We start from the raw sequence: 20,066 nt of genomic DNA, 5'->3' as shown, positions 1-20,066 counted from the left end.
TCGTCATCGTCTACATATCTATAACATTTACCGTGACTAGATTATGTACCAAACCGGCTACATTGATTATAATATATATATACTAGTAGTCACTCCGTGCTACGCACGGATTTAGTTTACATTATTTTAAAATATTTTTGTGATTTTAGAGATTGTTAGTTACGACAATATTGATTAAATAAAAATATTGTGTGAGATTTGAGATATGAGGGTTAGTAAAATGTTTTTCTTTCTATTTATAAGAAAAATTGTAGCTAAGAGCATATGGAAAAATTTTTTATATCAATTTCTATCTATTAGATAAATGTAGTTTATACTTCCTCTGGTCTTTTACTTGTCGTTTAATGTTTTCTCACACAAATTTAAAAACGAACTATTAAATTGTTTGTTTTACCCTTCATAAAATATTTTATTGGTCGAAACTTTAAAACAGGAGGGATAAAACTGGAATATTCACCAAATATTTTCATGAAAATCTAAAAGACAACTAAGTTAAAACTGGAATATTTATTATTATAACTATGTGAGAGTTATAGATATGCAATCATTACATATTAATATATTTTCTTAGATATGTAATATTTCTAAATGTTGTTATTAATCAGTCATTGCATTACTATAAATATTATGAAAGTTACAAAAATGAGAGTACAAAATATGGGATTGATGAGATGGAATAAAAAAGTTAATAAAAAATGTGTCAGGTTTATAAAAATACATTATTGTGAATTAATAACTAAAATTGTCTATTGTTTTAAATATATATCCAAGAGTTATAAATTATTAATATAGATCTATGAAAGGACATCTTAGCTAATCAAATCATGAATTTAAATATATATTCACTTCTCATGTCTTTAAACAGACATATATACAGTTATCTCTTTATCACAAAAAATATATTCAATTCTCATTTAGTTATTTAGAAATTATGTATTAAATATACTTTAGTTTATTTTAAAAATGGAATGAAATAATGTAATATCAAGATCATGTGAATTATTTAGATTAAAGTGTGGAAATAAAACAGCAAATTATTACTCGAGATTATCCTATACAACTAAATATATATATTATAATCTTATGTCCTTAAACTATTTAATCATCAAACTATTTGTTAAGAGAAAATTTTGTTATGTAAATTCAATTGAATAAATTTGTTATACTAAAAATTTTAAGAAACAAAATGACACTTGTGAAAGAAGAGAGCATCAAATGACAATCTTTTGGAGCTTGTCAAAAGAAAAGTTTACTTTATTATTAGATTATATAATATAGTAAGGTTTCTTTCAACTCTTACTCTAAGAATGTGACGTCCATCATTACTATATATTAAAATTCTTTTAAAATCAAATACACATACAATTATTTATTTTCTTTTATAAATATTTTAAAATGATTGCATAAATCATCAAAAGATGAACAATAATAAAAATCATTTACATTTTTGGAAAAAAATATTCAAGACTTAGTAGATAATATTTCTTTTGAAGTTAGGAACTTCCCAAAAACGGATGATCCGAACAACAATACTATTGTTATCGGTGTTTTGTTGTTTGTTGGAGATTGAATCGAGGATAGAATAGAAAGTAAATGTTTTTGTTTTCACAATAGTATGAAAGAGGATGTGTTTGTATGGTAATAGGTTGTTTTTAAAAAACCAAACTTTATAGAATGTTTGAGCCTTTAAGAGAGAGAAGAGATTGCAATAAAATATTAATGATCATAAATTGGCAAGTGTTTCAAAATAATAAGTTAAAAATGAGAAGTAATATAAACAAAAATGAAAATTGAGGAAAATTGTGGGTAGATATAAGGCAATGCATAAAATGATGATATTATTTCAAATCAAAACATAACTGATTATGTTCATAATTTATTCTGAAATTCCTAATATGAAAACTAATAAATTTTATGTAATTCAAAAATACCATGACGTTTGAAATAATAAGTGTGAATCGAACATAATAATTATAGAATTAGATTAAAAACATCTCACAATCTTACGTAATTTTCCAGAAAGTAAGCTCAAAAATTTAATTTTATATAAACAAAACTAATTTACTTAAACAATATCATCCCACCATCTTAATTAAATTTGATTCCGCTTGTGTCCATGAAAATTATATAAGATTCAAACACAGAAATTAAATCCAAGAATTCAAACCTATAAATTTAATAAATTGTTGGTTTAGTTCCGAGATGAAACCAACCACACACTGATATAAGGTGGTTCTAGATTTTTGGAGGCTGCATATGTTTCTGATCAAAAAAGGGAGGAATGAAATGTTGATGGTTTTTTTTTTTTTTTGGTTTTATGGGCCTGTAGTTAATTATGTCCAAAATATAGTTAATTAGGTCCAAAAAAAAAAAATACAGGTGTCAGAAATATATTAAGCCAAGTGTCATCTTCTTAGCAAAAGTTGAGAAAAACCTTCTCATATTATATAAGATATATATATATAAATATATTGTATTACGTGTTTATGCTTAAGTTTTAAAAGTCTTCAGGTATGGTGTGACATCATATGTTGTATCCAAGTAGCTTAACATCACTTATTCATTTCTGTTTATTTGTTTCATTTTCTGTCTGCTTAATTATTATTCTTGTTTACGTGAAATCAAAGTAAACAAGAAAATGAAAATTTTAAAAACTAGAAACTACTTGTATCTAACCCTAGCTATCTCGATCTAACTGCATGTGCCCTGTGTATATATGAGTTATGTCTGCCATCTTTTGGAACACTATGGACTATCTAAGAATCTAAGATTCAACACTAGAAATTTGATGTTACATACCAAAAAAATAAAAAAGTTTGACGCCAAAGTTTAACGTTCTTAATTCAAGAATGTATTGTATTGTAGATTCTGATCAACCCAAAGATTCTAATCGTTATTGATATTCAAAGTAAAAGAATAAGATATACAATATCACCAAAATTTGCAGCATAGTAAAATTTCCAGTTGTTGTCATTCAAATTGAACCGTATGGTAAAAAATATATATATAGTTTATTGATTATAAGTTACATTAATAACGAACCTGCACGAGAGAGACCGCAATAACCAAGCAGATTTTTGCTTAGCGTATGTCACTTTGAACACAGTTCACTGATTATCATCGTAAACAATCCACGTGTAACGTGTTCCCGTCTTCCCGACATAGCAATAATATCCGATCACCGCCGGATCATGGCCAGATCATGAAATGTCGCTGCGCGGTTATCATAGTTACTATTATTATTATAATATGAACTGTATCTCACGGAAACACAGATTAATCGATAGTCATTCCATTCCTTAACCCTTATGTTTCTTTCTTGGATTTTGTTTGGATTTGGATCTAATCCAATAATTTATAAACCATTAACGAGAAAACAACAACACAAATATTTATAGTAGTTCATCCTAGCGTAAAAACACTTTCCGCAGCTGTAGGTTTCCAAATTTATCAAAGCTTTTGAACATGTTTTTGGTTCATTTTCTCTCGACTTGATGGAAAAAAAAAAAAAAAAAAGACACTAAAAATAAACAAATGCAGTTTCATTATGAGCATCAGCAAAAGACTAGGCTTAGGACTCAACATATTGGACTTCACTATTCGCATAGTTTTCACTATTTTGTGATTGTATCTTGTATCAGTTTCGTTATTGACTAAAGTACCATAGTTTGCTAACCTGCCACGTCTCTTCACATCGTTGTACTAGCAACACTGTATTTAGATTCAAAAGGTAGTACTTACAAATTTTGATAAAATCAAACGTAATGGTCTTGCTCCAACTCACAGCTCGGGACTAATTCTAATATGTTAGGTCAGAAGGGAAGTTCCAACTTTCAAGAAGCCTTTTTACTTATTTGTACTGATCTAGAGCCTTATTTGTATGATTAAAAACTATGTTTATGTGTTTCATCGGTGCCAATAAAGGCACTAAGTTTTCTACTTACTGCAGAACTGATGTATGTTAGAAGAAATGAGATTCTTGGAAACAAAATATATACTCCTTATTTTGGAAGTTAGTGACATACACCATACTCTTTATTTTTTACAAATTTACTTGAACAGACAACGCAATTACAAAATAACGGTCTTGGTCACACAAAAAAAAAAATATGAAGGAAAGATAATAATTGTGAAGCACCTAACTAGTCTTTGTATATTTGTGTTTATTGTTGCTCTGATTTTTTCAACCAATTTAACGAACAAAGTTTACTGCCTAGGAAAGTCTTATTGTGTTTGTTCCCAAGTGTGCATCATTTTACTGCCTAGGAGAGTCTACAACGTATTCCTTCTGGATGCCAAGTAATTCATATAGTTGCAACAGTCTATGCTTGACTCAACAAAAAAAAAATGCACACATGACTCAACATATGGGAACTTTATTAAGCTATGCGTGTGGAGCCATTTATGCTCAAAAATTGGATTCATATAAATAATATCTCATTTCGTATAGATCAAGATCATAAGTTAATACGTGAGTTTAGTTTTTACAATTGGGTTAAAATTGAATTAATACATATTTGTACGTTGTAATTCAAACGTGTTTGTAAAATACTAATAATTTACTTCCACGCAGGGGTCATGCTAATCCATGTTGGTGCTATGAAGCACTTATGGCTGCATATTTTACAAAAGTGATTTTTGAAGGAGATAATCAATAATTGGTGCATATTTTACAAGGATGCAATATGAGATATGACGATCTCAATTGGATTTATGAGATCAAGCGATGGGAAGAGAACTTTGAAACCATTGAATATACTTGGACACCGGGGAACACATACCAGCCCGCAGATCAACTTGCCAAGAATCAACGAGCTGCTGTTTCAATTCAAACTTTAATTACTATATATTCGTATATTCCTGGCTGTATCTCAGTTACACTGTACACTAATAGCTATGATTCTTTTATTAATAAAGAAGTTATGTGTATTAAAAAAAAAAATTAGTTCCACGCGTTGCAATTAGTTGGACAAATGTATTTTGTAGTCGGTGCCTTTGTTGTCGATCGATGACATAAAAATAAATATGAACATTTTTTTTTTTTGGGGCAAATAAAAATAAATATGAACTCAAGTTTTACATAGAGTAGGGCCATATTCGTAAACAACTTTTTTAAGCAAGCTTTTTATTTTGTATAATAAAAGGCCATTACTTCTTTACTTGCAATATCCTTATAATTCTGGTGGTTGCCGACACATCTCATGCCTGTGACGCTGTGAAACCCAAAATTCCACAAAAACACATAAATATTACTGATTTGGATTCATATAAAAAATAATAATGTATAGCAGTTGTGTAAATAAATCTATATAAATCTATATAACAAATTCTCATCAATCAAAAGATGCAGCTCATATTTAGATAAAATTTCAGTGCATTATTTTATAAGTATTCTCTTAAATTAATATATATATATATATATATATATATATATATAAGTATTTAACACGTTAAATAATAATAATGAATCTAAAATTAATATAAATGACATTTGCAATTAGAGTATATTTTATATATTTCCACATGAGCTAGAAAACAATCTATCAAAAGAATAATAACCATAAATGATTTATCACGTTATAAATAACAACATGTGTAGTTAGAGAGGTAAAATTATCCAAAACATGTTTGAACCCATTTGGTTTAATGTTTAGGAACAAAACGTATAGCATTTTAAAAATATATCATCTTCTCTATATTGTTGTGATGCAATGCAAATACAGAAAAAAATGAGGAAAAACGAACCTGCTCGAGCTAGTTCTGAATTATCGTCAGCTCCAACATGCCACGAGAAGTAACCAAGCAAACCTTTTTCCTTAGCGTATCTAACTTTCGTCACAATGCTCTGACTATCGTCATAACCAATCCAAGTAGTACCAGCGTAACAGTAATCTCCGACAACCGTCGAGTTATTAACTGGTGTTACCCCGTTATCCATAATAAACTTCTTTATCTGACCGTAAGTTATCGCACCGGCCTCTGGCATTCCCGGTAGTATCGCTGGTCCAGTGGTTGCAGCGTAGTAGCTGTTAGCGTTGGCGTTTGAGAGACTCCACGCGTAGCCGTAAAATGGAAACCCCAACACTGCTTTCTTCGCGGGAAGTCCAGCTTGAGTCCACGCCCTTACTCCCGCGTCTCCGCTTGGACCTATTAGACAATTAACCGGTTTTTGTAACTAAACTATATAAAATCTTAACTAAATTTGATTTTTTTATTCAGTATATTGATAATAAAACCGAAGAGAATCTCACTAAACCAAAATGAAAGTTTATGTAACATAGCAAAAACCTAACTATATAACAATTCCACTCACTAAATTTATAGTCACCCTTTGTATATAAGTATTCTTAATTATTTAATGAAAATAAAGACTAATGTGACTGTCTTTGCTTTAGCTCGATTAGAGTAGTACCTGTATTTGAAGGGCCATACAAAGCGGCCGGTGGACCAGTTATATTTGATGAATCCGATCTATAAAAAAAATCGTAAGCCATAAGATTAACCCAATCCAAACTGTTGGCAACGACTTGAACCGGGTATATTGCTGAATAGTGATCCGACGAGTAGAAAACCGCAGCTGTCAATAACAAAGGCGGGTTACCGCTGCTACTGGCCTCTGCCGTAGCCGCGGATCGCAACTCTTGAAGTAGCGTCCCGAAATTGTTCATCTCCGTTTCAGTCTTCGGGTATTCCCAATCTAGATCGAGACCATTGAACCCATTCGATCTTGCCAGCGTAATCGAAGAATCAATGAACGTTTTCCGAGAGTTAGGGTTACTTGCCATGGAAGCAAACGCGGCTGATATACTCTCATTTCCACCACCACCGATAGACAAAAGAGTTTTCACGGAAGGGTTTTTTCGCCGGACGGTTTGTGTAAAGGTGGAGAATTTTGGTTGGTTCGTGGAGGAGATAGTGACTTCATTGGTTTGAGGATTGAGATCAGCGAAAGCGCAAAAAAGGTGAGTGAAAAGAGAAGAGTCAATGTCAGCGACAGGAAATTCACTCCCGGGGAACCAATAGGTAGCTTTTACGATGTTTTGGGCCGAGGAGGATCGGAGGAGGAGAGATAAGAAGAAAGTGATGTAGTAGATGATGAGTTTTGTTGACGACATTGTTTGAGTTATTGTGATGAAACTGAGGATGGTTTCGTTGTCTATTTATAGTGATTTAGTGACTTAGTGTTGTTAAAGAACCGTTCCTTTGGCGATTTTTCTCTCCCTAACTCTTTAAATTCTACGTCTTCTTTGAAAGCGACTTATGGAATGTGACCGAAGACTGTCTGTCCCCTTTAAATTTTGTTGAATTTTATCGAAATAAAAGTTCCATTGGCCATTGCAATGATCAAATATGTAAATGAAAATTAATGATCTATAACCAATTGTAGATGAATATGTTAAGTAAAGATATAAGAGATTATAGATGAATATTCCAATTTCAATAGAGCTCAAACTCGTGAAGTTTTTCACGTTTCTTGTAGGTGGACTCACGAGAGAAAATGAACATGCGCCTAAATTAATCTAATCGTTTAAAATTATGAAAGATCGATATGCTATTTAAAAAAAAAAAAATCATTGTTCAAGTTAGTAACTTTGATCACTTGACTATTCAGAGAACTATGGAACATAATAGGAAACAATTTGTCTATATTTAAACTAGTCCATGGCCAAAAACATTTTGTCAACCAAGTATTGATCTAAGAATTTAGAGGGTATATTTTATTAATATTATACAGTTTTATCTCCTAGTATAATTAATTACTAGTTTTGATGGGGTTTTCAAGCTAAGATATACATATTTGACCATGATCAGTTTGAAGTTTAATAGCAAATGGCCAGTAATTACCACTGACTTTTCCATGGTCACGATTTTGGCCACCGACTTCGGTAGCAACACAAAATTCAAAGTGTTCACCGAATGTGCCATTGGTTGAAAATTCCAATGACAATGTTGGGCGAGTATGTCCTACAAGGATGAGTCAGACAGTCGTGGTCTACATAATAGTGATAATACTAGCTCTGTCATTTATAAGACATTTTTAACTTTAATCTTCTTTTTTTGTCAACCTTTTCTTGTTCTAGATGTATTGTCTGTTTTAGTGTGAACTTAAGATAAACACATGATAAACAAGCGTATTTCCCAAAAAAAAAATATATATATTAGATGAAATATATAGTAGTCATTGGTGTCACTAAGTCCGCTGAGCCCAACACAATCATTGTCACTGACCATGACATTGACTGAGGCAGACACCCGTGGTACCAGAGCAGGTTCCACGAGCATGTTCTTCAGTCCGAGCACGACCTTACGAAGAGAAAAAAAATCAAGAGAAACTCCACGACCCCAAGATTGAGAGAGCTTGTTCTGCGGAAGGTCTCACTACCACGGAAGTTAACCAAGGGATGGAAGATAAGCAAAGGACGGGGTGCAGTGAGGGTCGATCCAATGCAAATGGCAGTATTTTCTAAACAGTTAGTATCTTATAGAATCAACAAGATAAATTTGTTGACCCTAAAAATACCACTATCATAAAACAACCATCGAATGCCTTCTTATTTTATTTTTGTAATCCTAACCTTTGGTTTTATCCTGCGCTTGTCCTCTTGATCGGACATATGAACAGTTCTCAGCCAAATGACCAGTGCGTCCACAACTTGCACATAGCATCTTATCTCTGTCCTCACGAATTAGGCATAAGTTTCTCAGTCTGGTCTGAACCGCAAAGGCCATGTTGCCGGTTGTATCTTCTACCATGCTCGTTGTTCCTGTAGAGTCTTCTTCCGGAATTGGAACAATGTACGCTACATCCTGAATCATAGATGATGCATGAGTACGTCAATGTTAAGAGGCGAGAACCAGTAAAAAGCTTTAACGGTGGACGGAGACATTTGATCGGGATCCCTTGATTATCTTAAAGTTTCCATCTTCAATGGCTTGATATCTAGTCCCCAAGATTTATATCAATAAGTAATATCGTCTCTAAAACCACTAAACTAGTTGGAGTTTGCATGTACAAGTTATCGAATTGGTTTAATTTAAGTACACGTAGATGTAACTATTTTCTTTTATAATAGCAACTGTTCGATGGAAAGATGTAAAATGCAATACCATGTAGTCTTAATTTGAGTTGAATTTTTTTTTTTATCCTTACTAAAAAACGATTGCAATTTAATAATGAAAGCATTATAATTATTAAACTTAACGTTACTACTCTCACTTCAATTTAATATTATGGAAAAAGTCATCGTATTATAAATAAAAAATATACACGTTTGCAAATAATTGTATACTATCATCAATTCAATTTATCAGGGGGATTTTTCATGAAATATTTCAGTCTTAATATTTACATACTCCTAAAATAAAGACATCTTTGGTAAAGCCAACGTCCTATGTTGTGGGTTATTAAATGTCAAAAACGATTTGGTTATGAGGTTATCAATAACTTAAATTTACACACAAAAACGATGGAGTAGAGGAAGAAGAAATACCTCGAATCCTGCACCTTCACGACGAAGCAATTTGATAGCTTCGACGTCATTGTAACTCACTTGCTGAAACAGAAGCTCATCCTTGGACTCTGACTGTTGTTGCACCATTTTTTTACTGGAATATATCAGAATGAAATGAACTTAGAAAAAGAGTAAAAATCAAGTCTATAAATAGAAATTGAGAAGGTTCATTCCTTCAGTTTGTGTTGATAGGGAAATGAAAAGGAAAAAGGTTACGAAAACACGGAGCAGTAGCCAGGAATTATACAATTGCTTTAATAAGACAAAAACACTATTTGCCTTGGGTACTTGTTGAAGAAGAACAATGAAGTGTCCGAGAAAGTTAAGAGTTGACTCGGTTAATAAAAAAACCGAAAAGTTAAGACTTGGGAGTTGACTCAATAAAATGCCTTGCAATTAATGACACAACGATAATAAACTCAAACAAGAATCCAACAACTAGAACAATAAATCTAGTTTTGCTTCCTACCTAAGAAAAATCAATGATCAAACAAAACCAATTAATACTTTGAATATATTTGCTACGATAAAAATGTGTAACTATTTTGGATGACTTGGATCTACATTAATGACATGACATCGCAATGATGCCTTGTTCCTCAACCTATATCGCGAAACTGCTATTATACACATGATGACTAGCTCTCAAGTTTCAAGAACTGCTTTTTGAATCCTCTACTTGATCAATATTTGGTTATGTTGGAGAAGCTGGTTGTTGGGGTAGAATTTGGTCATGCTAGCCATTGTACTTGATGACTAGGACTTTGGCTGAGAAATAATTAATGGAGAAACAATACATATAGTCATATAGATAGGCGTCGCAGACTGTGGGAGCCTTGAAGATGACGAACTCAAAGCAACTGGAGATCATAGAGCAACTTAAACACACTACAATATATATATATATATGGGTAATTCTTACAAATAGTACAAAAATATGTTTTGTATCAATTTAGCACATCATTTCTAAAGTTTTAAAATTAGTATCATGTTTCAAAATTAAACCTTAAATTTTGGACACTAAACCATATTCCCTAAAAACTATAAATTAAATGTAAATTAGAAAATCCAAACATAAAACAACAAATTCCAAAATTAATTTAAAATATTGTAAATTTGTCAATTAGTAATATTTTAAAATTTGTGGAGTGTGCTATAATTTTCTATAAAAGTTGTTTTAGTGCTATTTAGGATATTTCTCAATATTTTATAGCTTGTGATTTTGTCCTAATGCGGTTATAACATTTAAGCGAAGTGTTTTGAAATCTGACTTGATCCATCTGGTTTCATCAGTCCAACAATTTCCAGAGTTTCATATTTCTAGTTGTCCTTTATAAGCAAAAGGCAGCGACGACAAACCATCGACTTTGCTTAGTTCATAGCTGCACGTTTTATGAAAGCATGTAATTTTTTCGCCTACTACGGATCCCATACTACCCCCCATAAACCGAAAATCCATTTTGCAAGTTTGTTATTACGGGTAGTTCCTGCAAAGGATCGGACTAATAACGTATACAAGAAAGATTTGAATTCTCGTTCGAAAGGACCAAGCGCACTGCGCTTTCCCTTGCCCAGATGTTCGCCCCCGATCAGTGCAAAGGGACGTGTCTATTTATCTATCTCTTGACTCGAAATGGGAGCAGGTTTGAATGATTAGTAGCTGGTCCGAGAGGATGATCAGCCACACTGGGACTTGGAATTGGAATGCAATGTTGGCATTTATATTCCCTTTTTCAACTTTAGAGATTTTGAAGAGCATATCTGCCAAAACAAATACGATTCCCACGAGAAAGAAAAAATAGAAAAAACTAGATATATAGATATTCTCATATTCATGTACTACTTACCCCTAGAGACTACCAGATGAAATAGAACGATTTGAGAAAAGGATTTATTGGTCTTGCTTAGAAATAATATTGGATTTGTGTTCAGTGTACCCTGAGTACAAGATCGAAAAGAATGCATTGGATGGATGCCCGGGCATTGAGAAGGAAGGACGCTTTCAGAAGCGAAAGTCAACCAGGCCAGATCATGAGTAAATAAAAAATCGAAAACGTACATAGCTGTTTAGTTCTGGACCGATGGGAACTCCTACTCATAAACGACTAGCTTTACAATATCAAGGAGTTCTGGATTTTATTTGAATTGTTGATTCTTACCAATTAAAATGATTTGTTATATTCTAAGAAAGAAGCATAATTCTTGATAAACTAATGGTTATTGCTTTTATAATATCAATATCTTATTATTCCCTTTTCCTTTGACAATATATAAGCAAATGGCGTTTATTTTTCGTATAAGTTACAAAAGAGAACACTTCTTCACTTGCAGTTGTCGGAACATTGGAAAGCTTAAACCTTCTGTATAGTTCTGAAGCTTGCCGCTGTAGCATCCCATGCCCGTGACGCTGCAAAATCCCAAAAATAATTCGTAAATACATAATATTTTCTATGCACATAAAAAAAGAGCGGTTACTTAGAATTTGGGAACAAATATTAAACCTGCACGAGATAGACCAGAATTATCGTCAGCACCAACGTGCCACGAGAAGTAACCAAGGAGACCTCTCTGCTTAGCGTATCTAACTTTCGTCACAATACTCTGATTATCATCGTAACCAATCCAAGTCGTGCCAGAGTAACAATAATCTCCTACCACCGTTGAGTTATAAACTGTCGTTGCTCCGTTATCCACTATGAACTTCCTTATCTGACCATAACCGATGGAACCATCCGGTGATATAGCCGCTCCGGTGGTAGGCGCGTAATAGCTATGACTGTTGGCGTTTGTGAGACGCCACGCATAGCCGTAGTATGGGAATCCCAAAACTGCTTTCTTAGCCGGAAGTCCAGCTTGAATCCATGACCTTGCTCCCGCGTCACCGCTTGGACCTAATAACACAAATGTTTTAATAACTAAACATAGTGGGATATATAATATATCCGGTTGAAATATATATAAACCGAACCAACATTTTCATACCGAAATTGAACCAAAGATGCTAAATGCTAAACTGGGTAATATGCTGAATCTAAACCAAATAAAGTGCAATTAAACCAAACAAAAACCTCACAGAAAAGAACCTAAAAATTTTAGTTTAAAATTTTTGATAAGTATATATATTAACATTTGATTGAACTACACTAACTATACTAATATTGATTATATATATATAACTTCATTAATCGGTTTAGTTCAGATATTATTGTACCTGCGTTTGAGGGATCATAGAGAGCAGCTGGTGGACCGGTTACTTTAGACCAACCCGGTCCGTAAAAATCATAGGCCATAAGATTAACCCAATCCAAGCTGCTAGCAACGGCTTGAACCGGGTACAGAACAGAGTAGTAGTTGTTAGAGTAAAAAACCGCAGCTGCCAATAGCAAACGCTGTCTACCGCTGCTGCTAGCTTCTGCTACAATCGCAGATCGCCATTCTCGAAGTAGCGTCCCGAAGTTGCTCATCTCCGTAGCACTGCTCGGATACTCCCAGTCTAGATCAAGACCGTGGAACCCGTACAACCTAGCGAGTCTTATCGAAGAATCAATGAACGATTTTCGAGAAGTGGGGTTACTTGCCATGGACGCATACGCGGCTTTATCTGCGATTCCACCTCCGATAGACAAAAGGGTCTTCACGGAAGGGTTTCTACGTTGGACAGTTTGTGTAAAAGTGGAGAACTTAGGTTGGTTCGCGGAGGAGACAGTGACTTGATTGGTTTGAGAGTTGAGATCAGCAAAAGCGCAGAAGAGGTGAGTGAAGAGAGATGAGTCAATGTCGGTGACCGGAAACTCACTCGCCGGGAACCAATACGTAGCTTTTACGACAGTTTGCGCCGAGGAGGACGGGAGAGATAAGAAGAAGGTTATGGTGACAATGAGCGAGATGAGTTTCGTGGAAGACATTTTCGAGTTGCTGTGAAAAACAGAGATGTGGGTTTCGTTGTCTATTTATTGAAAAAGTTTTATTTAACTTCTTACGTAATTCAACTTTGAAAAATGAGAGATGTATGAACAATATCTTACGAAAGCGAAAAGTCTAAATTGGGGCAAGATTTGTATTTTTTGTCAACACACAAGTGTAGTATGATTGCGAAAGCAAGGAAGAAGAGACACCTAATCAAACTTCATTCATGTACACCAAAGTTGAATATTCTACTCACGTATCCTAATAGAATATCCAAAATGCTTACGAAAGATTTTGTTTTAATTCAATGTATTACCGAATATAATATGATTTCTTGACTAACAAGAAAATCAATTAGTACTATTGAGAGTATGACTCATCTGATTGAGGCGTCGTCGGTCTGGTGCTGACGAGTTCGATGTCGAATACAAGAGTTCCAAGAGTTGAACCTTCGCCATTGGTGAGACGTGTTGGGTTGAAGATGGTCGTGATGAGTCTCTGTCTGTCAAAGAACTAGAAAACACACATAACAGGAAAGAATCAAACATACTGAAACGGAAACCAATATTTTTTATAATATTTCAAACAATATTGTGATCGCTTGACATCTATTTAGTGTCTGAAAATTCACAAACCCATCTTCTAGCATCGGTTATATCATTGGTTCTCTGAATCTTTCCCACTAAACAAATTAATACTAGTACCAGTCCCACTGGCCACTGGCCCACTGCAATTAACGTGATCTCGGACCTTATAGAAATTAAAGTCTATGAAACTAGTTTATGAGATTTTTCAAGATCAGAAATTCTAAACTACTTTATTTCACTCTAAATAGTACAAAACAGAGAATCAAAGAGGAAAGTCACCAAATAACCAAGTATAGAGTCCTAGGGTGAATTGAATTCTATATAGCATGCCAAACTCTCTCATGTGTAAACCAATCCCTATATCACTTGATACCTTCTCCTATCTATTTTGATCACAATCATTATGCACATACTTACTTGGCAACAAGTGGATAATTCTATTGAGTCAAATGTGTTATCTATAGATGAATGGGAGACAACAAGTGGCTGCAATTGGATTTATGAGTGACATTTTGGGGACGGCACTATCGAAACCCAAATCCTTTCCAATGAGTGTTTGTTTCTTAATCTTATGCTCTTATCACAGTAATACTGCATCGTTGGCCTTATTATATCACTTACTCCTCACTAGCCCATCGTATTAAATGGCTCTGATACTACTATGATAAGAACCTAACCAACACTAGGCCTTAAACCAAACCTACCAAAACTATCTTGAGCGCTTTGGAGTACTAAGGCACTCACTAGCCAGGCACAAAGCTAATCTATGTGGGACTTTAAATTAAAATCATGGTGGTTACCATCACCTTCTGCATACGATACTAGGTTTTATCCAATCGTTGTATAGGAGTCGTGTCTATTTAAGGGATTACCATCACCATGATGTATAGGAGTCATGTCTATACTAGGTTACCATCACCTTCTGTAGCTACCTTTCTCATACACGGTATTTAAGGGACTAATTAAACGTACAACTTTTGTAAAAATTCCTTCTCGTTTGGGGATAAATAAAACAACTTGAATCTATTTAAACTCAGTTAAAGAAATCTTATTTTGCAGTTATTTAGATTGAAACTGTTGTAACTCAATTTCCGTCTCGATTAGAAAAATGGAACTCAGGTTCATAAACCAGAACTCACACTTACTTGTAAGATCAAGATGTCTCCATCTCATAGTTAATATAAATGCTAACAATGCAAGTTAGCACAAACTTATTATTATGGAGATTTTCAGCCTTGGTTTTATTTATAAACAAATTGCATATGTTTGATCTATTTTTAATTATACTAATTTATTTGCTACTAGGTGAGTACATGCATTATGCTGAATGATTTTTTATATTTGTTCTTTTAAATGGCATGTTTTATATATATGTAACATGTATGTCTTGTTTCGTATTATTCGGATCACGAAAAATATATGTTGAGAAAAATAACTACAATACATCTAATATAAAATGATTATTCAAAAAATAGATGAAAAATGAAAGGATGTAAAATGTTTTTTCTTGGATTGTTATGTGCTTTTACATTTAGCACAAATCTTAGTTACTTATTAATTTATTATTATTTAGATCTACACATTTTTTTTATTCGTTGCCTATAAATTGAAAAAGTATACATAAAATTCCTACGTAATTCAAGTTTGGGAAATGAGAAATCTATGAACAATATTTTACGAAAGCGAAAAGTCTAAGTTGGGATAAGATTTGCATTTTTGTCAACACACAAGTACGTCACTTATATAAAACTGAATGTTCTACTCACGTAACCTATAAAATTTCTAAAATGATTACAATATACCGAATATTATATGCTTTCTTGACTGAGAAGAAACCAGATAGTACTAATTGAGAGAATATGACTCATCGATTAAGGCGTCTTCTTTCTGGTGCTGACGAGTTCGATGTCGAATACAAGAGTTCCAAGAGTTGAACCTTCTCCATTGGCAAGACGTGTTGGGTTAAAGATAGTCGTGAAGAGTCTCTGTCTGTCAAAGAACTGCAAAACACACTCCACAAGAATGACTCATGAAACCAATCTTGAAAATATTTGTCTCTGCACACATATATTGTGATCTTGACATATATTGTTTCTGAAGAATTATGCTTAAAATGTAAGTTGAATACCCCCGTAGTTTAAGAGATTTGTAAGATACGAAATTGTAAACAGCTTTATTTCACCCTGAATAATACAAAATAGAGAATCAAAGAAGAAACTAACCAAATAACTAAGTACATAATCCTATGGTGAATTCTATAGCATGCCAAACTCTCTCATGCATAATCCCAATCCCTTTATCACTTGATACCTTCTCCCATCTATTTTGATCCCAGTCACTATGCACATACTATGTGGCAACAAGTGGATGGTTCTTTTGAGTCAAATGTGTTATCTATAGATGAATGGGGGACAACAAGTGGCTGCAAGAATGATGTTAGTGTGGTCTGTTAGGAGAGTGAAGGAGGTGTGTTTGTGAAATTGGATTTATGAGTGGTATCTTGGGGACGGAACTCTCAAGAAACCAGATCCTTTCCAACTTGAGTCATTGTTTCATAATATTTGAGTTTCTACTTCTGTTCTTATCACAAAAATACTGCCTCGCTGGGATTATATCACTTGCTCCTCTCTAGCCCATCGTATCAAATGGTTCTGATACTACTTTGATAAGAACCTAACCAATACTAGGCCTTAAACCAAACCTACCAATCTTGAGCGCGTGGAGCACTAAGGCACTCACTAGCCAGGCCCATAGCTAATCTATGTGGGACTCTAAAATAACATCTGACTTTCATATTGACACAATATATGAAAAGTTCAAGGGGAGGAGAGGTCAGGGTAGTAAAAAGTGTGTAGGCACATACGTTTGGTGGAAGAGGTTCTTGTGATGTATTTTGGTATCCTTGAGATGGAGGTATAACCACGCGACGAATCCCGCCTACTTTCATAGACCTTACAGCTGTTTCAATCCCCCTAATTACCTGCACATCACAATGCTTCTTCTTTCAGTCATCAGACTTAAACCAGCTTTTGTTCAATGAATGTAACAGAGATGAAAACACCATAACAGAAAACAGGGGAGACGATATATTATTATAAGCTTCAAAAACCTCTTGGTTTGTAAGAACAACACACATATAGCCAATGAGGAAATGTTTCAAAGGTCACACCTTTGAATCAAATTGAGATGCTTTTTCAAGACCCATTTCAGAAAAACTTGAACTCATGATCGGGATAGAAGCAGAAAGAGAGATAAAGAAGCATACTTTGCTAGAACCAAGGACGAATGTGAAAGGAACAGCTTCACCATTACTGTCTTTATGATCATATGTTGAATCAAATCTCCATCCTTGCTTAGCAGCCAACCTCCCATAATAATGTATTTCAATCTGAAAAAGAAAAAAAAAAAAAGTCAAAACTTTGCAAAATTGAGTTAAAGGGTTCGTTCATATTCTGAAATCTACAGTTTACAAAAAACACAGAACCTGATCTCCTTCAATGGGGACTTCACCGTCGCCGATTCGGAGGTCGAGACTCTTAACTCCACCTGAATCAGGGATTTCAGAGAATTCAGCTAGTGCCGGAGAAGAGAAGCAAACGGAGGAGACGACGGAAGACGTGACGGCGATAATTGACAGAGATATTGATCTTCTAGATGCTGCCACGATGGATGATGGGGAAGAACGAGATGCGAAGATTCTGATAGATGGTGGAGATGTGAAATGGACGGTGGTGATGAAAGGTGCACCTATTAGTGGTGTCCACGCGACACACCGAATCATCGTCTCACTTTTTTCTCTATTTTTTTATTTTTTTAACGAGAAAGTCTTCTAAAAGTGAAGAGGTACATATATTCTAGCTTTTGGTTGGGGAAGAGAAGTGAAGAAGTGGATGTGGCTGGAATTTGATTGGGTTGGGATTACGATAGGTGCTGGCTGCCAAAAACTATAGTGGAAACAAGGGGAAGACAAAGTTGTGTAATTCTCTCTTATTTTTAACAAATAACATTACAACCTTGGATGAGATGGATCTATTTAAACCAAAAATGCAATTTTTGGGATACAATATAGTGATGTTGATGTATATCTTTAACCAATTAGATTAAGGAAAGTCAGAAGTATTACAAAAAGGTTTAATTTGTTTTTTAAGAAACACATAACTTTGAGAAACAAAAACTTGTACAAAATACAACAAACTTTAGGGACCCTTCCAAATTAAACATAGTGATATTTTTGGATTACGTTTTAGATTTTTAATGGTAATCTGCTAGTTGCTGTATTATTAATTAAGTTTCATTTAATTACATTGGCTATTATTATCATGAACCAAGTGTTAAGAAAGACCTATATCTACATAGTTTTGGAATAATCTGATTTTCTATTCATGATTTACCCGGTTAAATAAGATAAATGTAAAAAATGTAGAAGAGAATAAAGCAAGGAATAAAACATGACATGATAAGAATAAGTTCTTTAAATCCCCCTTTTACGTACCTATGGCTATATATTTAGGCACTTGGTATAGTTTCTTTGTCAAGTTGAATATATATACTGATCTATATACAAGATATTCAAAAATAAGCACATTTCAAAGAGTAAACGCAAGAAAGATTGCTCAGAGTTATTAACAAAGAAGATGTTTGGCAACAAGGAATCGGAATACTTTGTTCCGGTGAAGAATGAAGCTTCGCCAGTGATATCAACTTCAAAAAAGAAAGCTCCACCGGTGAAATCTCCACATAACTGTGAGGCCATTCTCAGAGACGCAGATCCTCCGGTCTCTGTTTCTTCTGTTAATCTCTTTGAACAGCTAAGGTCTGGTGTTTTCTTGAAGCCCACGAAACAGGTTAAAATTTTTTCCCCTCAAAAGGAATTAGCTCACTTGTGTTTTCTACTTCCGGAAAACAACAAAAGCACAACGTGTACTAATAATGATTGTTGCTTCCCCATATTCAAATGCTTCGAAAAATAAAATAACACAGAAATAATGGACTAAAGTAAAAAATGTCCATATGGTTAGTTTTGTTAGGAAAATGAACCTTAATATATATTAAGATGGACCATAAATTCATTTGTTTTGGTTGATATGTGTATATTATATTGATCAGATCAAATATTGGGTGGACGAAAGAAACAGCAACTGCTTCATGCTCTTTGCAAAGAACCTCTCTATAACTTGGTCTGATGACCCCAACTATTGGACTTGGTTTACCGACAGAGAGTCACCAAAGTAAGACCCATTTCATTCAAATCCCACACTATGATTACTACTATAAAATGAATTGTTTATTATAAATTAAATTTGAATTTATTGATTATTATAAAAGGAGTATGAATCAAAGTTCTTTTGGTACCAAAAATTCGAGAGGTCGATCGACCTACAATTATTAGCACAAATTGACAAACTTTTTCTTCTTATAATGATTTTAAAAGCGAGACAGCTGTGGAAGCTGCGGAATTGGAAAATGTTTGTTGGCTCGACATCGTGGGAAAATTCGACACGAGGAACCTCACTCCAGGGATTGTTTACGAGGTGGTCTTTAAGGTGAAGCTAGAGGATCCTGCCTATGGATGGGACATGCCAGTGAACCTAAAGCTAGTCTTGCCTTACGGTAAGGAGAAACCACAGGAGCAAAAGGTGAGTTTGAGGGAACTTCCAAGGTATAAATGGGTCGATATCAGAGTCGGAGAGTTTGTAACTGGGAAATCCGCAGCCGGAGAGATCACTTTCTCTATGTATGAGCATGAAGCTGGCGTTTGGAAGAAAGGACTATTCCTCAAAGGTGTTACAATTCGTCCTAAACATTAATAATTAATATGGCATATAAAGAAAACATAAAATTCCATATACACCAGTGGACATTCTATGTATATATATCATTCACATCATGTCATGTGTGTGTTTGTATGATAAGACACTAGTCTGAATAACCACTTTGCTATTGATGTTGAATATATGAAAAGCAAAACCGAGAGTTTGTAACGTTTTAAGTCTAAATTCGAGTTTTATGATTTGAGTGTCCGTAAGTAATTTATGATCTCGATAGCCTATATTACTTTACA

The 20,066-nt window shown here is 34.0% G+C and overlaps 5 protein-coding genes across 7 annotated transcripts; 1 reads left to right on the top strand and 4 right to left on the bottom strand.

Annotated features, from left to right (window-relative positions):
- Window positions 5,059-7,141, bottom strand: LOC104731578 (chitotriosidase-1-like). The gene is made up of 3 exons (XM_010450999.1): window positions 6,413-7,141; window positions 5,746-6,147; window positions 5,059-5,213 (listed from the first exon to the last, which is right to left on the bottom strand). The coding sequence occupies exons 1-3, from the start codon at window positions 7,113-7,115 to the stop codon at window positions 5,200-5,202; spliced, it is 1,119 nt and encodes a 372-aa protein (XP_010449301.1). The 5' UTR covers window positions 7,116-7,141; the 3' UTR covers window positions 5,059-5,199.
- LOC104731577 (putative E3 ubiquitin-protein ligase XBAT34) lies at window positions 8,023-9,728 on the bottom strand. Its single transcript, XM_010450998.2, has 2 exons — window positions 9,492-9,728; window positions 8,023-8,808 (listed from the first exon to the last, which is right to left on the bottom strand). Exons 1-2 carry the CDS (start codon window positions 9,597-9,599, stop codon window positions 8,572-8,574), a joined length of 345 nt encoding a protein of 114 aa, XP_010449300.1. The 5' UTR covers window positions 9,600-9,728; the 3' UTR covers window positions 8,023-8,571.
- On the bottom strand, window positions 11,727-13,467 carry LOC104731576 (chitotriosidase-1-like). The gene is made up of 3 exons (XM_010450997.2): window positions 12,724-13,467; window positions 12,014-12,403; window positions 11,727-11,919 (listed from the first exon to the last, which is right to left on the bottom strand). Exons 1-3 carry the CDS (start codon window positions 13,415-13,417, stop codon window positions 11,864-11,866), a joined length of 1,140 nt encoding a protein of 379 aa, XP_010449299.1. The 5' UTR covers window positions 13,418-13,467; the 3' UTR covers window positions 11,727-11,863.
- Window positions 15,678-17,959, bottom strand: LOC104731575 (peptidyl-prolyl cis-trans isomerase FKBP17-1, chloroplastic). 3 transcript variants are annotated; one of them, XM_010450993.2, is made up of 4 exons: window positions 17,490-17,959; window positions 17,271-17,393; window positions 16,869-16,985; window positions 15,678-16,017 (listed from the first exon to the last, which is right to left on the bottom strand). In XM_010450993.2, exons 1-4 carry the CDS (start codon window positions 17,784-17,786, stop codon window positions 15,877-15,879), a joined length of 678 nt encoding a protein of 225 aa, XP_010449295.1. In that variant the 5' UTR covers window positions 17,787-17,959; the 3' UTR covers window positions 15,678-15,876. The 3 variants fall into 3 exon arrangements, with proteins under 3 accessions (XP_010449295.1, XP_010449296.1, XP_010449297.1); XM_010450994.2 differs by having other exon boundaries at window positions 15,700-16,005; window positions 17,490-17,939; XM_010450995.2 differs by having other exon boundaries at window positions 15,999-16,062; window positions 17,490-17,958.
- Window positions 18,539-20,034, top strand: LOC104731573 (protein PHLOEM PROTEIN 2-LIKE A1). The gene is made up of 3 exons (XM_010450992.2): window positions 18,539-18,849; window positions 19,112-19,233; window positions 19,437-20,034. Exons 1-3 carry the CDS (start codon window positions 18,640-18,642, stop codon window positions 19,810-19,812), a joined length of 708 nt encoding a protein of 235 aa, XP_010449294.1. The 5' UTR covers window positions 18,539-18,639; the 3' UTR covers window positions 19,813-20,034.

The sequence above is a fragment of the Camelina sativa genome, chromosome 12, assembly GCF_000633955.1.
Source record: "Camelina sativa cultivar DH55 chromosome 12, Cs, whole genome shotgun sequence".
In the NCBI taxonomy this organism is placed as follows: domain Eukaryota; kingdom Viridiplantae; phylum Streptophyta; class Magnoliopsida; order Brassicales; family Brassicaceae; genus Camelina; species Camelina sativa.
The sequence above is the reverse complement of the archived record's forward strand: the minus strand, read 5'-3'. Positions and strand labels throughout refer to the sequence as shown.